The sequence below is a fragment of the Megalops cyprinoides genome, chromosome 4 (assembly GCF_013368585.1).
Source record: "Megalops cyprinoides isolate fMegCyp1 chromosome 4, fMegCyp1.pri, whole genome shotgun sequence".
Lineage (NCBI taxonomy): Eukaryota > Metazoa > Chordata > Actinopteri > Elopiformes > Megalopidae > Megalops > Megalops cyprinoides.
Genome location: NC_050586.1, coordinates 14,370,595 through 14,387,864, shown reverse-complemented (window position 1 = coordinate 14,387,864; position 17,270 = coordinate 14,370,595). Strand labels below are relative to the sequence as shown.

General features: G+C 42.3%; 2 protein-coding genes across 3 annotated transcripts in view; both read left to right on the top strand.

Moving 5' to 3' along the window:
* The first annotated feature begins 732 nt into the window (after positions 1–732).
* Positions 733–4,217, top strand: LOC118776719 (proliferating cell nuclear antigen-like). The gene is made up of 6 exons (XM_036527243.1): positions 733–1,107; positions 2,061–2,158; positions 2,585–2,652; positions 2,746–2,940; positions 3,078–3,201; positions 3,532–4,217. Exons 1-6 carry the CDS (start codon positions 887–889, stop codon positions 3,606–3,608), a joined length of 783 nt encoding a protein of 260 aa, XP_036383136.1. The 5' UTR covers positions 733–886; the 3' UTR covers positions 3,609–4,217.
* Positions 4,218–15,686: 11,469 nt separating this feature from the next.
* LOC118776367 (calsenilin-like) overlaps positions 15,687–17,270 on the top strand; it is a 40,474-nt gene continuing 38,890 nt past the window's right edge. For both annotated transcript variants that reach the window (XM_036526685.1, XM_036526684.1), the window contains exon 1: positions 15,687–15,792. In XM_036526685.1, coding sequence (XP_036382578.1) covers positions 15,787–15,792 — 6 coding nt within the window. In that variant the 5' untranslated portion in view covers positions 15,687–15,786. The remainder of the gene's footprint in view (positions 15,793–17,270) is intronic.

Below are 17,270 nucleotides of genomic sequence, written 5' to 3'. Positions count from 1 at the left end.
CCGATTAGTGTTCCTTTGGCAGCTTAATCAAACCTGGTTAATTTTGAACACAGCTGGAAGTAGAACCCACATACACATGCGCACAATGTGACCCTGCTACCGATTCAGGACAGTTGGTTAACTTGAGCACTACACACTGAGCTAAAGTCTGTGAAGCTAATATTAGGCGGTTGAAATAAAAATGGGGGGAATATCGGCCGTCTGTTGTCTGATCACAGTAAAATGTGTAATTCTGGCACAGCGTGGTTTGCTCGGCTTGGAACAACTGAATCAATTTGTCAGTAGATCGGGAAAATGCCTAAAATGAGCTGCTGAAAAAACGAGCTTCTCAATATTGCTGAGAGAAGGGGCAGCAAAGCCAACATTGGCACTGGATACGACTGTGATTCAGGAACCTTAACTAACTGGTTAGCACCACCGTCCGCTTCTGACTACACAGAAAAACTGTTCCTCACCTGTGGCTTTGACTTGACATCTTGTTGGCGCTCTGACTCTCCTGTGCTCCTCCTACAGTTTAGTGAGTCTGGACGGTAACCGTCATGAAATGCACACCATTTTGGCTCAGAGCATCGTCAAAACAGATGTATCAACATTGTGTAGATCCAAAATGGCCACCGCGCATACCACAGTTGCGCTATAGGAGGAGTCTACACGATAAACGGAAATGACGGCAGAAAAACGCCGGCTCATCAAAACAGCAGGACAGCGCGCGCAGTTGCGGTTTGACTTTTTCCCCCCGCACAGCGGTGTTGTGCGCAGCACATCTTTAGCCAGGCAGCTGGATACTTCACCATTGTGGTTCATCTTGGGAGATTATTTTTTTTAACAACAAAGCTTCTGCTTTTTACAGTCTTATTGTATTTATAAAAACACAGCTCACGCAGTCATGTTTGAAGCTAGGCTGGTCCAAGGTTCGATTCTTAAGAAGGTTTTGGAGGCGCTGAAGGACCTGATCACGGAGGCATGTTGGGACGTCAGCTCTTCGGGCATCTCGCTGCAGAGCATGGATTCGTCTCATGTCTCCCTGGTGCAACTTACCCTCCGCAGCGACGGATTTGACTCCTACCGCTGCGACCGAAATCTCGCCATGGGCATCAATCTGAGCAGGTGAGACATCAAGCCGGCTAGTCTGATTGATCTTTCCACCAGAGAGTTTTAAATTTTCAGTACTTGTGTACTGAGTGTCCTGTATTTGGTAAACTTTGCATGCGGGGGTTGTTCATGACCTATATGAAGCCGTTTCGTTGTTGAGTCGGAAGAACAGGGATGGAATTAAGATTATTGCATCCTGCGATGACAGTGTATGAGCGAGCTCTCTCCGGTAATATGGAGAAAAGGCGCCATTTGAAATTGACCTCGACGTCATTTCGGCGCCAGTAATTCTTAGAGTACGCTTATTGGCGGGAATTTGCTGCGAATTCAGTGTCTTGAACTGAAGTCAGTATGTCTTAACGTCACCGGGTTGGGAAAATATGAGCGATGAGGGCTAATCATGTTCCAGTGATATGTATATCAGTATTTTGAGGAGCAGGTCACTCATTAATGGGAATAATTTTGGTCACGATAGCTTGAATCGATGACCTGGTTATTGTTAGCTGACGTTACCTTTCTTTTGTAGTTGGTCATGGATACTGCAGGTGTAACGAGATGATAACTTGTTGCCGTGATGTCTTGGTGTTGCCATGCGTTTGTGCAAGTGATGTTTAATATCGCCTAATTGTCATTAAGACACCTGTCAATTAAAAAAGTAAACAAATAAAAAATACACTGTACTTGCTGCAGTTGAACACACAAACACACAATACACACAATGCACACATATACGATGGGATATGAGAACTACTGTCTCATTGTGGAACTGTACACATCCTGTCCCCGTACTGTCGCTATACTTACTGTATGCACTTTTGTACGTCGCTTTGGATAAAACCGTCTGCTAAATAAATAAATGTAAACGTAAATGTATATAATATGGCGTGATGCTAAATATAATGGCTCGAATTTAACGCGTGTGTGACAGAGACTGATGCGCTATCCCTAAATGCTCTTTGTGATCGCAGCATGTCGACAATCTTGAAGTGTGCTGGAAACGAAGACATTATCACTCTGAGGGCGGAGGACAATGCGGACACACTGGCTCTGGTGTTCGAGACGCTCAGTGAGTCGCCAATGATGCCATATGTGTTGATGCTTCATCTGCCGGAGACATGAGTGTTTCTGAGGTGGTCCTTCAGTGGGGCACCAAGGCTATGAGCCTCAGTTTCTGTATTGATGTGAGAGTGCTTGTGTTTACTCCAACTAGTTTCCCTGAATCCTTGAGTTAATTCCTAATAGCTTTATATATTAAACGTTTTACACCTGTGCCTTTCCCTAAGTACATTTGGTCCTGCAAAAAAAATGTACAGCATGAGTAACACGGGTGTGATTTATCATTTAGAGAAACTGTTCTGGGTTTAATTTAAAAGCTTGTTTGGAAAGGGTAGTCTTCAAGGAATTAAATACCATTGTTCTTCACCTTGTATACGGACTGCTTTATAGACGTTCTCCGTTAGTTGTAAGTGTTGGCCCTCTGTCTTGATTTCAGATGAGGAGAAAGTGTCTGATTACGAGATGAAGCTGATGGACCTGGATGTGGAGCAGCTGGGGATCCCGGTAAGTGGTGTCTCTGGCTCAGGCCTCCTTTGTGTGGGTCTTTATTCCTCTGTGGCAGTGCTGTGAGCAAGCCCCTGTTTCTCCCCCACCCAGGAGCAGGAGTATAGCTGCGTGGTGAAGATGCCCTCTGGGGAGTTTGCGCGTATCTGCCGGGACCTGTCCCATATCGGTGACGCTGTCATGATCTCCTGTGCTAAGGACGGGGTCATGTTCTCCGCCAGCGGGGAGCTGGGGACAGGGAACATTAAGCTGTCTCAGACCAGCAACGTGGACAAGGAGGATGAGGCGGTGAGTCAGTGCAGGGGAAGGCTGTTAGGATATTAGAGGAGAAATTTAAGCCACTAGGTATCACAGTGTAGGTGAGCTTTTGGACGGGATCTCTGGGTGAGTACAGACTCAGTTAACCCCCACCCCCCCTTTTCCAGGTGACCATTGAGATGAATGAGCCGGTGAAGCTGATCTTCGCTCTCAACTACCTCAACTTCTTCACCAAGGCCACACCACTCTCCAAGACCGTCACCCTCAGCATGTCTGCAGACATCCCCCTGGGTAAGCGCCACATTGGACCATGCATTTGTGCACGAATACATTTAATATATTTTTGGCAGGTTTAATAGACCAGGATTAAGTCTAGGTCTAGACTAAAAAGTTCCTCTATGGAAATCTCCATCAAAAGGAATGCCTTAGTGTACAATAAGGCTTCATCCCTGTCTGTGAAACCGGCCCTTAATGTATTAGTGAATCAGTAGAAAAGTAAATCAATTTTATTAAACAATTTTTTGTTTCCAGTTGTGTAGGGTAAATAAGGCGATCATGATATCTCACCATGATTGTTTTAAAATGTCTACATCAGATTCATTCTTAATGTTCTCTTGACAGTGGTGGAATACAAGATTGCAGACATGGGCCATGTGAAGTATTATCTGGCACCCAAGATTGATGAAGAGGATTCCTAAAAGGGGCGTCCCACTCGGAAAGAAAGATGGAGAGTGGAGGACTGCGGTGTGGGCACTTCCTGGGGTAGCGGTCAAAATTGGAGAGTGACTGTTCAGTGGTTGGCTGTTGAATGCCTCCTGTTCCTGGATTCTTGAGATTTTTTTTAAAAAAAAACATTTATTTCCTTTTTACAGCCATTTTGTGTCTTCCAGGATCAGTGAAACTCAAAGAGAAATGTATGGCCTTTGTAAGGTGCTTGGGGATGCAAAGCTGTATTCCTGTAGAGTTGGTATTGCAGAATGAAATGTCAGGACATCATTGCGGAGGGGCTGATTTGGACAGGAGAAGATGGTTCACAGCTAAAGTGACCACAGATGTACCCAGTGTGGTTTGTGTTCAAGGCAGATTATCATTTTCTTGTCATGGCTCAGTGTCCACTGGAGTCTGTTGTGGCTGTTTAGCCACTCGGCAATCCAATGATTGAGTAGCACTTTTCCCGAATGATCTTCCGTTTTGTTTTTCCTCAGTCTTTCCACCCTCCCCGTCTGTTTTGCGGGTCAGCCACTCGCCGTGATTTGTAGATAAATAACTGTAAATATTTTTGCCACCCGATTTTGTATTTTCCAAATGCCCGGTAATAAACCATTTGAAACTGATCTGACTTCGCATTGGTTTAAAATCACAAGTCATGATTTTGAGCGTACACGCAGAGAGACCCTCAATCAGCGGGCCAGCATGTGGAGTTTCCCTGTTGAGCCACCAGTCACCTCCATGTTTTCGGTGTCGGTGGAAGAGGCTGAGATAATCGGGACAGCCCATGTTTTACAGTGGCAGGTACAGATTAGCTTTGGCAGTAATATACAATTTAGATTGAAGTTCTGCAAGTTTTGGCAAGTTTCATTTTAGTTTAGGCATGCACATTCATTTGGCAGATGCTTCTATCCAAAGTGACTTACAAGTTAGGTAGAGTACAGCTCAAGCGAAAAACCAACAATATTGGTTAAGCTATGGACGAAAGGTAAGGTGCAGGGTGAATATGGTGCTATATTTGCTCTCAATATATTATGATGTATTGTGGTATAATCTCAAAACTGTTGAGATTTGCACTAAATACATGACCAAAACTCAAACCCACTAGTAACCAATTGCATTAACATGAAATTCCCTGTTGAGACCTGATTAAATTGTTCTCCATCTAATTAAGCAAGCACATTGAGTTAAATTCATCCCTTGAGCAAGGTTGATTAAAAAAGTTTTGCAGTGAGGAGTTGCTTAACACACACTGAATCAAAGTACCCTCTAGATTGGTAAATCTTGCAATGCTGTTTGTAACCACAGGGTGGTGCTCACATTCTTTGCTGCTCTTTTGTAATCATTACCCACAAGGAGGTGGAACTTAACTCAAGAACTATTTGTCTTGACGTGCAGGGAGAGAGTTTCAGAACCCTAACAAGCAGTATACCAGCTCCCCTCCTTAACTAAAAACTGAAACACTTGGTGTTCCCGTACCAGGTTTCTGAGGCCAGTGGTAAAATTGGGCCTTCAGTATGGCTCTTGGTAGTGAGGTAGTTTTAAAAACAATGTTCCTGTGCGTATTCTTGTGAAAAAAAATCTTGCCACATATAGATGAGTGATGGTAAAATCTGCTGTACATCGCAGTAATTTCCTAAATTCTGGGGGTGAGTCAGGCCACTAGTGTGGCTTTAATTCCTTCCCCTTATCTGGTAGCTGCATAATCCCCACCCTGCATCCCCCTCATCTATGCCTGACCTTAGTGCAACAGTAAACATCCCCAAAAAAAACAGGCAGGCAGGGAAATCCAGATTAAATTTCTGTTGATTTATTATAATCCTGATGCCTGCTGTCTCCTTTTCTCGTTCCTGTCCAATGGAAGGGATAATAGTCACATTCTTTGTGCAAATGTAGCAAGATGTATTGTGTTGTTTGCTCATTTTAATAGATGTGGCTAGATTCCTTCTGAGGTTGGGACTATTGAGCCTGTGATGTACGTAGGCGGAATGAGGGGAAGAGTTCATGATGTACCAGTCAAGAAATATTTAAAAATTGCACATCATGTTAATCGTAAATGTACACAAATATGCGTATTGGCCCTGCACGGGCCAGAATTAAGAAGTGGACTGTAATATAGCCAATAGGCTTACCTGAAAAATGCAATTTTGTATCAACTGAACACACAAAAGACTAGTATATTTTTTATGTTTTATATTTCTCTCTTTCCAAGATCAAATGAACTTGGAAAGCTGGACAGGAACCTCAGAACAAGTGGATTTGAGGAGTAATTAAGCTGTCAGCTCTGGTAATGGCTGATAGAGACTGTGACAGTATGTCCTCAGAGCCTCTTAGTTGCCTCAATATTTAATTAGCCAGTTACAGATTAAGATAGAATTAATTGGAAAGCATTAGGAGAGACTGACTTGCTGATGTGGGCATTAGCCGTGTTTGCAGTGATGGTTGAGAATGGAGGATGGATGAAGCATGGTTGTACATGTGCATGCCTGATTTTTCTGTGTGTGTTTGCTTTGTGTTACTCATGCCTGCCGGTGATGTACTGAGTGTCTCGATTATGTCACTCAGCCTGTGCTCCCTCTTTCATCGGTCTCATCCCCATCTCACCCCTCTCGCCTCTTCCTGCGTGACCCTTTGATTAAATTCTGTAGCAGTGGAATTCGAGGAAGACCGAGATAAGGAGCCAGCGCGGGTTGTCCTCGCTGAAGGTGATTTATGAAATCATTTCCCTTTTTAAAGGGAGATGCACCCTTTTATAGTTAATCCCCCCTTTCTCTCTGTGGATTTCCTCATTCCCTTTTCTCCGGCGCTGTGGCTTGTGCTAAAACGTGGGCCAGAGCGGAGGTGAGGGAGATGAGTGCGGTGGCCTGACTGTAGGAATCCCTGCACGGAGTCAATACTGAAATGATGAAAGCCAGGGCTCTGCAGTCACTCAAAGATCCAATGACGACGATAGGGGAGGAGGTGGGGAACTGGGTGGCAACGCCATCTGATTCTTCTACCCAGCACAGTGTCCGGATTAGACACCTGCAGCTGCTACAACATGCTTCAGTTTGTAAGCTTTTCTGTCTGTGCCTTGTTGTGTATGATGGGATGTGATTAATATTTGTACTTTTAAGGGCATTGACACTGAAGGAACAAAGAACTGTGTTTACTTGGAGTTACACATATATATGGAATGGAGTGTTAAAATGGACATATGAGCACATTCTAGGAGACAAGATGGAGAGAAAACAGGAGTAAATTACATTTTTGGCATTTAGCAGATGCTCTTATCAAGAGCAACTTACATAGGTTATAATTTTCTTTTTTTACACATTACTCATTTACACAGCTGGATATTTACTGAGGTAGTTCTGGGTTAAATACGTTGCCCAAGGCTACAACAGCAGTGCCTCAGCGGGGAATTGAACTGGTAACCTTTCAGTTACAAGTCCTGCTCCTTACCACTATGCTACACTGCTGCATACAGGAGTAAATCGAAGACATAACTAAAGACGAACAACAAGAGACAACTGACTTGCCTGGTGCTATGCATGCATATTATCCTGACCCTTTGTGGAAAGATTTGCTTGCCTCGTTAGGGGTCTTGTCTAAATAGCTCAACACCCCATCTGCAGTAGCAGGACATATATTAAGAAAAAATTTTAGTTTGCCAGATCGGATGGAGAGATGTCTAGAGAGAAAGTGCCCGGCAGATGAAAAGTGAAAGGGAGGGATTAAGGGAGGCAAACGGACGGAGAAAGGGATAGGCAGCAAAGGGGAAGAGGGAGACAGAACGTGGTGTGTCCTGCTGATGGAACGTGGCAATGTCACTTACGTAAGTCCCTCTTGAGGAGCGAGCCCCACAAATAATTGATGTGAACTGCGAGGAACCCTTCACATGTCTCAGACACGCCAGCTGCACATGTGTTATCTGTGGGCCAGCATGCACGCTTTCAAAACGTGCCCAGCGTGGTCATTTTAATTCTTGCTGGTCTGTTTTCTTTTGCGTTTATGCCACCTTTTCAGCAAAATGCATCATCTTGCAATTATGGTAGGGATTACAATGCAGTAGTCTGGAAAAAAATTGTCAAATATCATTTCATTGAATACTTAGAGCTAGGATATCTCTTTCCTCTTTTAGTCACTACAACCTATACACATTTCTTCCACATTTTTAAAATCGTTTATTCTGACATTATTTCACCTTCCTATTTTGGCAACTGCATCACTGAGCAAAATAACAAAGGAGGAGGAAAAGATGAACAGTGGATGATGTGAGGGGGAGGAAAGAGATAGTGGAGAAGAATGACAGAGAGTTTGAGTGAGGTAGATGGGAGAGAAACGCGAGAGAGAAAGCTCAGGGAAAATGATGATACAGAATGCAGAGCTGAGGAATGTTTGTGTGCATGTGTGTGCGCGTGTGTGCGTATGTGTGTGCGTGCTCACCATTGCATTTGAAGACAAGATACGGTTGACGCACACACAGACCCTCAATTAAGCCTCGCAGTGTTTTACTCCCCCAGGAACCGTAGACGGTTGCTCGTGCCGGAGTGAGGTCGGATAAAAATAACCACGGAGCTTGCAGGGGCGAGAGGGTCCAGCAGACAAAGGCACACAGAAGCACAGACTGACAGTCACAACCAGCGTAATGTATCGCGCCAGTGATATATCGTCGAAGCAAATTGGGAGACGCGTATTCTGTGATGTGAAGAAGTCTTACTACATTGTCTCACTTCATATAATCAATTAATTATATATTTTAAGATGGAGGTGGCAGCAATAAGAACATACATTTCTTAAATATCAATATATTGTTTTGTTTTAGAAATAAAATATGTTAGTCTCTGTCCACTGACTAGAAGGATGACAAATTAATGAACGTAAAAAATTTAGACCAGATGAAATCAATGGATGTTTCACCAAGATGGCAAAAGTGTGCTTGTGGTTAATAGCAATAGGGCTGCAGGAAAAGGCAGAGAGATGTAGAATACATGCACTGTATAGGTAAACAGCAGCCCAGTCCCCCTTGCTTCTTTCAAGTCTGCACTATACATTATTGATCGTGTTGACAAAGTCAGTTCAAAAACTTTCCCATCGGTATAGAATAAAAGAATTTAAATGAGCCAAGTGACACATCTGCTCTGCCTCTCTCCTCTCTCTCTTTCTCTCTGTCTAGTCTACTGTTCATAGAACAGTCAAGACGCTGACATAGTTTTATGCAGTAATGCAAATGCTTATATATGGTGCTTTACTCATAAATTAGAGTAACAACAAAGGAAGTCCCCGGGTGCCATAATCCCACCCATTTTCTCAACTGCCCTATAATTTTCCTACCTCTCTCATATTCCCTCCTCTGCTCCTTACTTATCCCCATAGTTTCCTCTCTGTCTACTTCTCTCTCGCTTAGATTCTTTCGCTCTTCTTGCTCGATCTCCATCCCTCCCTTACCTAGCATCCTGAGCACTGCTACTTGGCAACGGTTTCCACGGCTACAAAGCCCCTCTCTCTTTTTCTCTAAGATAAGCCACTGACAATCCCTTCGTTATGTCCAATTCCTGATGCATAGTTTCTTGCAGTGCATTTCCTCAAGGAAGCTCGAGGGTAGTGAGGTTTCGTCAGCTACCAAAACACTGCTAAACTTTATACATACAGAGCACACAGGGCCCAGGATTCCCTTACCCTGTACATTTAATGTAATTTGTGCATTACTTTAAACTGCTATGACTGTAATAAGAAATCTGACCGTCTCACATTTATCATTTAGTCAATGGCAGCTGATTTCAGGGTAAAGTGATCAGTACAGATGGAAGGTGTATGCACTAAGTGTTTTTTAATAATTTTTTGCTGCTTTATCTTATGTCCTGCATTTCACAATATTAAATATCCAAAGTGATCCAAGAAGTAAGCTGTCAGTTTTTCAATAAATCAAATTTTATTTGCTATAGCGCATTTTTACAACTGAGATTGTCACAAAGTGGTGTACATGTAGCATAGTGCATTTTCCAGAGGGAATCAATCTGGGGGAAAAACTGGAAAAATATTCCCTGACCCCAGGAAAAGGTGGTCAAGAGACTCCTGGAAAATAATAATGGAAAAGATAACATCAGCATAACACATAAGAAGGCATCAGCTCATCTCAACAGTTCATCAGAGCAGTTCTGCAGGATTGAATGACAACAAAGGGAAAACAAAGTATTTTATGGATGGTCCACTGCTTCTCCAGTTCTTCTGTATATTTTGCAACAATTGTAAATTGTCTTAATTAAACAATTATTTTTAGCCTGCAACTTAGTTTTTGGTCAGACATGAGTTTTTTGTCCTATATACCACCAAAACCAATAATATGACAACATAAGCATGAGAGGATGATACCAGTTACTGAGAAAAACTCACGGTAAGATCAATCAAGAATGACAACAGAAGAAAAATTGTGAATCAACAGAAAACATGGAGTTGAAATAAGGCAGCCCACTCAATAAATCCAGGCATCTTTTCTGAGGCAACAGACAAAAAACCCTCAAGCGTCCTCTGTGAGCAGTCCAGGGTTAGAGTGAAAACTCCTTTCAGAAGAGGAAAATAGAAAAAATCTTAGAGGTAACTAGACACCCCCCTTTAGTCAAAAGCACAAAGAGGGGCTGGCAACCTCAACTACATCAACTGATTCAAACACTGGACACAGTATCTCAGCTTGGTCATCTTAAAATGGAACATTTACCCTTCTGTTTTGACTGAATCAATGTGTTTCAGACACAAAGATGTGAAACACCAGATTAATTTCATGTCTATTTGACAATAGTTGACTATGTGATTTTATATCAGGTTTTGAACTTGATCACACAGGGAGTGTGAAATTTGGGCATTATGAATGTAATTGGGCTCGTATTTCAGATGCTGTAGCTTTGACTTGATGTTTGAAATTAAGTCTGTCAAGGAAGGCAACGGTGACAATACAGTGGATCACAACAAACACTGGACTTGGCCATAACCCCTCCTCACAAGATGACAAAACTGAGCAATAACTGTCTTTTCTTTGGTGCAGCATCATGACTCTATTCGTTAATTATACTCAGTGCTTGTTAAATCTACTGGAATCTCTCAGTGGAGGCAGATTTGAGTCCCAAGTTATCTACCAGTTGAATGTGTACCTCTAATTAAACATTTCACTGAGTTTGTAGTGTCTCAGGCCCTGTCTGTAACTGAGCTGCAACCAGACCTGATAAGTAATGTGTACAGTGTCAACACCTACCCTAGGGTCCAATTATCATTTAGCTCAAATGTTTAATTACCTCAGGTCTAGAAGACAAATTTCTGAATTTATTACAGTGTTAGAGTTTTTATTGTTCAATTCAAATACTCACAAAACAAAAACTCCTCATCAAATTAATCCACAATGACTGAGTAAAATGCACCTGACTTAAAAGATCTGAGTATGTCCTTGACACCTTCAAATTCGTATCAGTTAAAAACGTGTGCTAACCCCCATGATTAGTCCACACAGTAAAGCAGGCACAGTCCAGCAAAATTTACATAGTTATCAGATATCAGTCTATGAAATTATTTTGGAATGACAGTCTGATCTACGGACATGCTATCAGGACCCCGCTTCTTGTCCCAGGTTGTGACCTCTTTTGAGCTGTGAAAAAAGAAAGATAAACACAGGATGTTGTGCTTCAGCAGTGATCAGTTTGGCAAGAAAAAGCACCTATCTGTCCAAACCCAACCAGACTCAATACTACTGTTCTACAGGAACAGGCTGTGTGTTGAGAAATGTCTCATGTTTCTATGGAGAAGAATGTTGCTATTTTTAGAAGAAGTAAAAATAGACCCTTCTTGGACTCAATGTTTTGTACATTTTTGTGTCAAAAATACCATTTATTTTTATCTCTAGCTGAAATTTACAGAGCTATAAAATCCACCAATAATTCATGATCTACTCAACTGCAACACTAGTCACATTTATTAGGTCCTGCTTCCCCACGTGTATATAAACAAACGCCAACTGTAACATACAATTATGTTGTTACTGGTGTCAGCTCACATGATCTCTATCTATTAATTCATATCATGTTCGAAAGACATAGATCCATTAAAGAGCTTCAAAATGCACACTGAGAAACTATGTGCCAGGTTTAAATGAATTGATGTGGCTGATGCCACCTGCCCCTCTTCCTGCTGATGATATCAAATCTGGTCTAGTGCTCACATACATTACAGTACATTATTGTCATTTAGCAGACGCTCTTATCCAGAGCAACTTAAATAGGTTACAGTTTTTACATGTTATCCATTTATCCAGCTGGATATTTTTACTGAGGCAGTTGTGGGTTAAGTACCTTGCCCAAGGGTAAAATGGCAGGGCCCCAGTGGGGAATCACCCTTTTGATTAAAAGCCCTTCCCCTTACCACTATGCTACACTGCTGCCAGATGCAAGGAGAATCTGGAGAAGATGCTGGTACGAGGGAGGATGAGTCACCTGGGAAGTGTATTTTCAAATGTATTTGGCTTGCTTTTTGGGGGTGTGGGCTGTGTCCGAGAAAATCCCTAATAAAGTATGATCATGGTCCTCTTTCTTCCTATCAGACCACTGCAATAAAGTCTCTAAAAGTTTAATCCACCACCTCCTCTCTCAATTATTCTACAAGGTTAAGTCCTTTGGCCCTTTGCTCTGTTCTGACATTCAAGTCTCCTCACAAATGTTGGCACACCTTGCTGAGCTTTCCACCTGGATGACTATTCACCAGCTCAAGCTTAACCTCTCTGAGTCTGACATGTTGAATTTCTTGCCAGATCCAAGAGCACCTCTGAATCCAACATGTTAATGCCTTTCCGCACTGCCCAACCTCAGCATTGGACTTGACAGCATTCTCTCCCACCTCAGAACATCAAGTCGGTGACCTACACCTATCGATTTTTTCTGACTAACATCAGAAGAATGCACCGGTTCCTCAGCACTCTGTCTATCTGCTGGTCTGGGTCTGCATGCTTTTCCACTTTTGGCACCCCATTTTGGCTGGCTGCCACAAAAAAGTCATTCTGCCTATCATTATTCGACTGAACTTTGCTGAATGGTCCTCTCCACCTTCTCCCAGCCCCCTTTCCCTTTCACTTTCACCCACTAGCTTGCTGGCTGTACCCTGCGTCCATTTTATTATCACAGTTTTACATTAACTTACAGTTTATAGGGCCATGTGTAGTGCATGTTTACATTTACATTCACATTTATTAGTTTGGCAGATGCCTTATCCGGATTGACTTTCGAAAGGTGCATTCAATAAAGTCGCCATTGTGGGAAGCACTGCCACAGACGGAATGAATGTTGTCATTAGATGCACAACCTTAAAGTACTACCTCCAATTTCCAGCCATTGAGGCAGTACTGACACCAGTTTGCATTGGCACATCAGGTACCTCTGAACTTTGTGCCACTGCAAAAACTGCCACAAGGCTTTTGTCTTCAGTGCTTATACCACCAACAGTTTTACCAGCAAGCTTTGACCATGATGTCATGAGGGGGAGGGGTCAGAATCCTGGGATAAAAAGAGGTGAGTTTTGTGTCTGGGATGGAAAATTGACAGTAATCCTGCTGTTCTGATAGCTCATTCCACCACTTGGACATCAAGATTTTCAACTAGTTGTTTAAAAAGGGAGCTATACAACTTCATTTGTAAAATGAAGTCACTTTCAGGGAATGGGGGGACCTCATACTTCTTTCGTGGTTGATCTAACTCATCATGGAAGTGTTGTCTCCATGCCTACCCTGTGTGTGTTGGAGACCAATCGAATGTACAGCCCTTAGTTCTGACATATCAATGTGCTTCTTGCTTCATGTGCGAATTCCAGGTCTCCCTGGCCATTCTACTTTTCCAGTCTGATCCACAGCTACTGCGGGAGTGTCCATAGTCACCATCTCCCTTTCTTTTCAGTAGCCTGCTGGAACAAACTTCCTGCAAATGAAATATTCTGTCTATCCACACATGCAGAGCTCTGGAACAGCCTGTCCTCACCTGGGGTCTCCTGTTCCCATGGCCCGGTTGGGGGCCTCACCTCAGGAACCACAGGGAGTTGCTGTGATTACAGGCAGAGGAGCTGGTGGGGAGAGGCTCCTGGTGTTGGGGGGACCTTATACTGTCATGGAGGGTGGTTGTCTACAGATGATGTCTGCAGGAATGCAGGCCACTATCACTGCATAAGGGACTTTGAATTATAACTGGGGACATTTCTGAATCAGCTCATCTCTGCATTTTATGAGCTGAAAGAGGGATATGTTAAGATGCAATCCTCACAGTGAAAGATGTATGCTCTTTTAAAATTTTAATTACCGAGTATGGTATGCAAGTTTAGGGGCCTGTGTTTTTCAAGTATTTTGCAAACCATCAGACTGTTATATTTTTTTCATCAGTTTCACCTTTGTTTGTGTGAGAACGCATGTGTGTGCAGGGATTGGATAATTGTTTGGTCACACCTCCCAATTAAAGACCAGGTGGTGTAAATCACAGGAGGCTTAGGAGAAAGGAGAGCAAGGGTGGAAGGGGGAGGTTTGTGGAAAGGTTTGTGCTCCTGGGTTTAAACTGTTTTTATTTTCACTTTTGGCTGTTTTGTCTTGTCTTATTCATTTATAACTTAGTGCTTTTTAATATTTCCATTCACATTTTTAAAGAAAACTTTTGTATTTTAGGAGCAATACTCCAGCTCCATCACAAGGGGAAAATGATTTATTAGTGCAGGCTTCATTCACATCAAGGACCATAATGCTGTTGCATTATATAGTCAAAATAGATCTGTGCTCTAAACTTAATGCCTAACTGTTGAAATTGGTTGATATTGCTCAATGAGTTTCAAAATCCACCAGTGAGAATTTGTGACAGCAATGCAAAAAGCATTGCTGTCACAAAACAAATGCAATTGCGTTGTTTTAATTGCAGAGTTGCCATTTTTTGTTTGCTTAAGATAATCATGTAGGAAGGCACACACAACGTGCATGCATTCAGTGAACTGAAGTACAATTTATGATGACAGTTGCTAGAGTGGCAGCATGCTGTAGTGGTTAAGAAGCTGAGCCTGGATCTAAAGGTTTCAGCGTCAATTCCTGATTTTGTCATCACTGTTACATGTTGAAAACCAGAGTCCATGCCATTTATGCATCTGGCCATATTCCTAAAATGACAGTTGTGTAAGGACAGCGCTCCCTCTTTTAAGTCAAACACACGCCAGGACATACTGGACATCTTGCTCATGATCCTAGTTTTCTAGGTTCACAAGTGTAAATTTATTTGTAGCGCGGGTGTAGTTCGAAAGCAAGGAACAAAACCTGTTTGCGGTGCTTGTGTCGTGTTTCTGCCTCGCGGACTCCCAGCAAGTATGGAACAATTTCTTATTAAACTGGTACTCGAAAAACATGGATGACTTGCCTTGATTATTATGCCAGAGTGCTCCCCTCCCCCTCTCTCCTTTACTCTGAGCCGCCCCGCTACAACCCAAGGTCGCCCAAATTGATTCGAGTCTGCAGAGCGCTCAGGAATTCCAGCAGGTTTTTAATTGCATTTCGGTAACATTCGGTAACCGGTCTTTCCCCAATGGCTTTCATTTCTCAACTTGGCGGACCTTAATTGCCTGCGCTAAAATGAGGGAAAAGGATTCTTTCTCATGTACGAGAATAAATTAAAAATAAATTAATTGATAGCTAACTGTAATGCATGCCAAATACTTAAACGCACAAAACGCTTAAAGGTATTTCACTGACTATATAATTATTTTATCTGATGACCAATTAATTTTGTATCAATTTCTCTTACATTAAGTAAATAGGATGGAATAAAGATATGTTTATATACAACCTATGGCCATATACAGCCTATGCTCATAGAGGTTGCATCCAAAATTTAGACAAAATACAAAAACGGCTCTGTTCAGAAGACTGCAAGGGAAAATAAGAGAAAGACACTGCTCTTTGCTATCCCACCTCTCTCCGACCCTCCCTCCTCTCTCTCGCTCTCTCGCGCGCTCTCTCTCTCCTCTCTAACTCTCTCTCTCTCTCGCTAATGCGAGGTGAAGAAAAACCCGGGGCATTTCATCGAGTTCCAGCTGTCAGAACGGCAGAAGAGAGGGGTCGACAAGAAGAACAACCCTAAACCCGGGCGACGTAGCCTACTGCATAGACCTCATACAAAAAGCAAAGTCTTGGACACTATGCAGGTAAATTAAGTTCACATTTGCAGAGACAGCACAGTGGTGAGTGGTGTTTGTTCTATGATTCGTTGTTTTTGAAGACCGGTATTCTAAGAATGTTGAACAACTCTGGGAGTTAATGTTAGGCGGTTTGAATTTATTTGAGGTCATAAAATAAATATATTACTGTTTAGTGGCACTTTGATCTCAATTTACTTAGATGCACAGCCTTTTTCTCTTGCAAATTGTTGCCGTGTTTTCATGAGAGTTGTGATGAACTGAGTTACATAATTTTACAGTATTGTCGCCTCCGGCTGGAGCGCGCACTTTTCAGTAGCATGAGGATCCAATTCTGAGGCTACTTCTAGTCTGTGTCAGATGTGATTATATTTGACACGGTTACTTATTGTATTGCCCTGTCGTGACAAAAGTTATACAGCTTCGGGTTATTCATCTCAACTAATTTTTTTTTCCCAACAGAACATTGAACTACACTCCACAATGTTTAATCAGCGTTATAAAGACTACACTTATTGTGTAAATAAAAAGGGTCTTTAGAAGTAATGATGCTAACTTTATTCATGAATTTTGTGGTGAGTGCATCATTTCGTCCTGTGACAGTGTCCGTTATAGCCCGCGGTAGGTCATCCCAGGTCGCGCTGTGTGATGGAGCGTGTGCGCTGCGGATCAGTCAGCTGGTGTCTTGTTGTCAGCTAAAAGGAATCTGTCTGACCGCTTTCATTCCAATGTGCTGGATTTAAAGCTCCGATGAGCACCCACTTGATAAATTCCTACTCTCAGTTCTATTTGACTTTTTCCGATTCTGAGTTGAAAGAGTAATACTTTCAGTTATATTTTGATATCCTTGTCAACAGACTAGATCATTTCTAGGTTTAAAGAGTAGCAGGTATAGACGTTCTTGCGTATTCAAAATACGTGTCAATGATTTCGTACTGGAACTTTGTTTATGACATTGCCCTTGGCTAAGAATTTGTTTAGCTAATATTATTAATGAATTTAGCCTACCGTTAAACATTTACAAGAAATAATCCTTGCAAAAATATGTAACCATTAGTTGAGGTGACTTAAACGCATTACTAAGCAGTGGGGGTGAAAACCCCGAAGAAGTGAAACTTAACACCATAAAGCGTGGTCAAAGGTGCAGCCAAACGATTTACAACCTACCTGAAATTTCGCTGTTGACTAGACAAGACCCCAAAACCGCGAAGCACCGTTAGCGTCTGGATGCTTCCCTGTAAAAATGACAGACACGACCATCTGTGTAAACAAGTGCCGCACACTGTGACCCAAAACAAGTTTCATGCGTAGTTTTAATAATTTCGACTTCGTTACATGTTTATCATGCATCAGTTTAGTGACATAATGCTGACTGTTTGGTGGATGACAATTACAGGCCTCTCTGAAATGATGTTGACTTAGAAAACGGCACCTGAGAGAATTGTGAATGGCTGATACAAGAAGAAAACAGACATATAAATGACTGA

Excerpts from the sequence above, each read along its gene's own strand:
- LOC118776719 (XM_036527243.1), top strand. The coding sequence starts at position 887 with ATGTTTGAAGCTAGGCTGGTCCAAGGTTCGATTCTTAAGAAGGTTTTG. Across the intron at positions 2,653-2,745 it reads TGGAGCAGCTGGGGATCCCG|GAGCAGGAGTATAGCTGCGT; the intron begins GTAAGTGGTGTC and ends TCCCCCACCCAG. Across the intron at positions 2,941-3,077 it reads TGGACAAGGAGGATGAGGCG|GTGACCATTGAGATGAATGA; the intron begins GTGAGTCAGTGC and ends CCCCTTTTCCAG.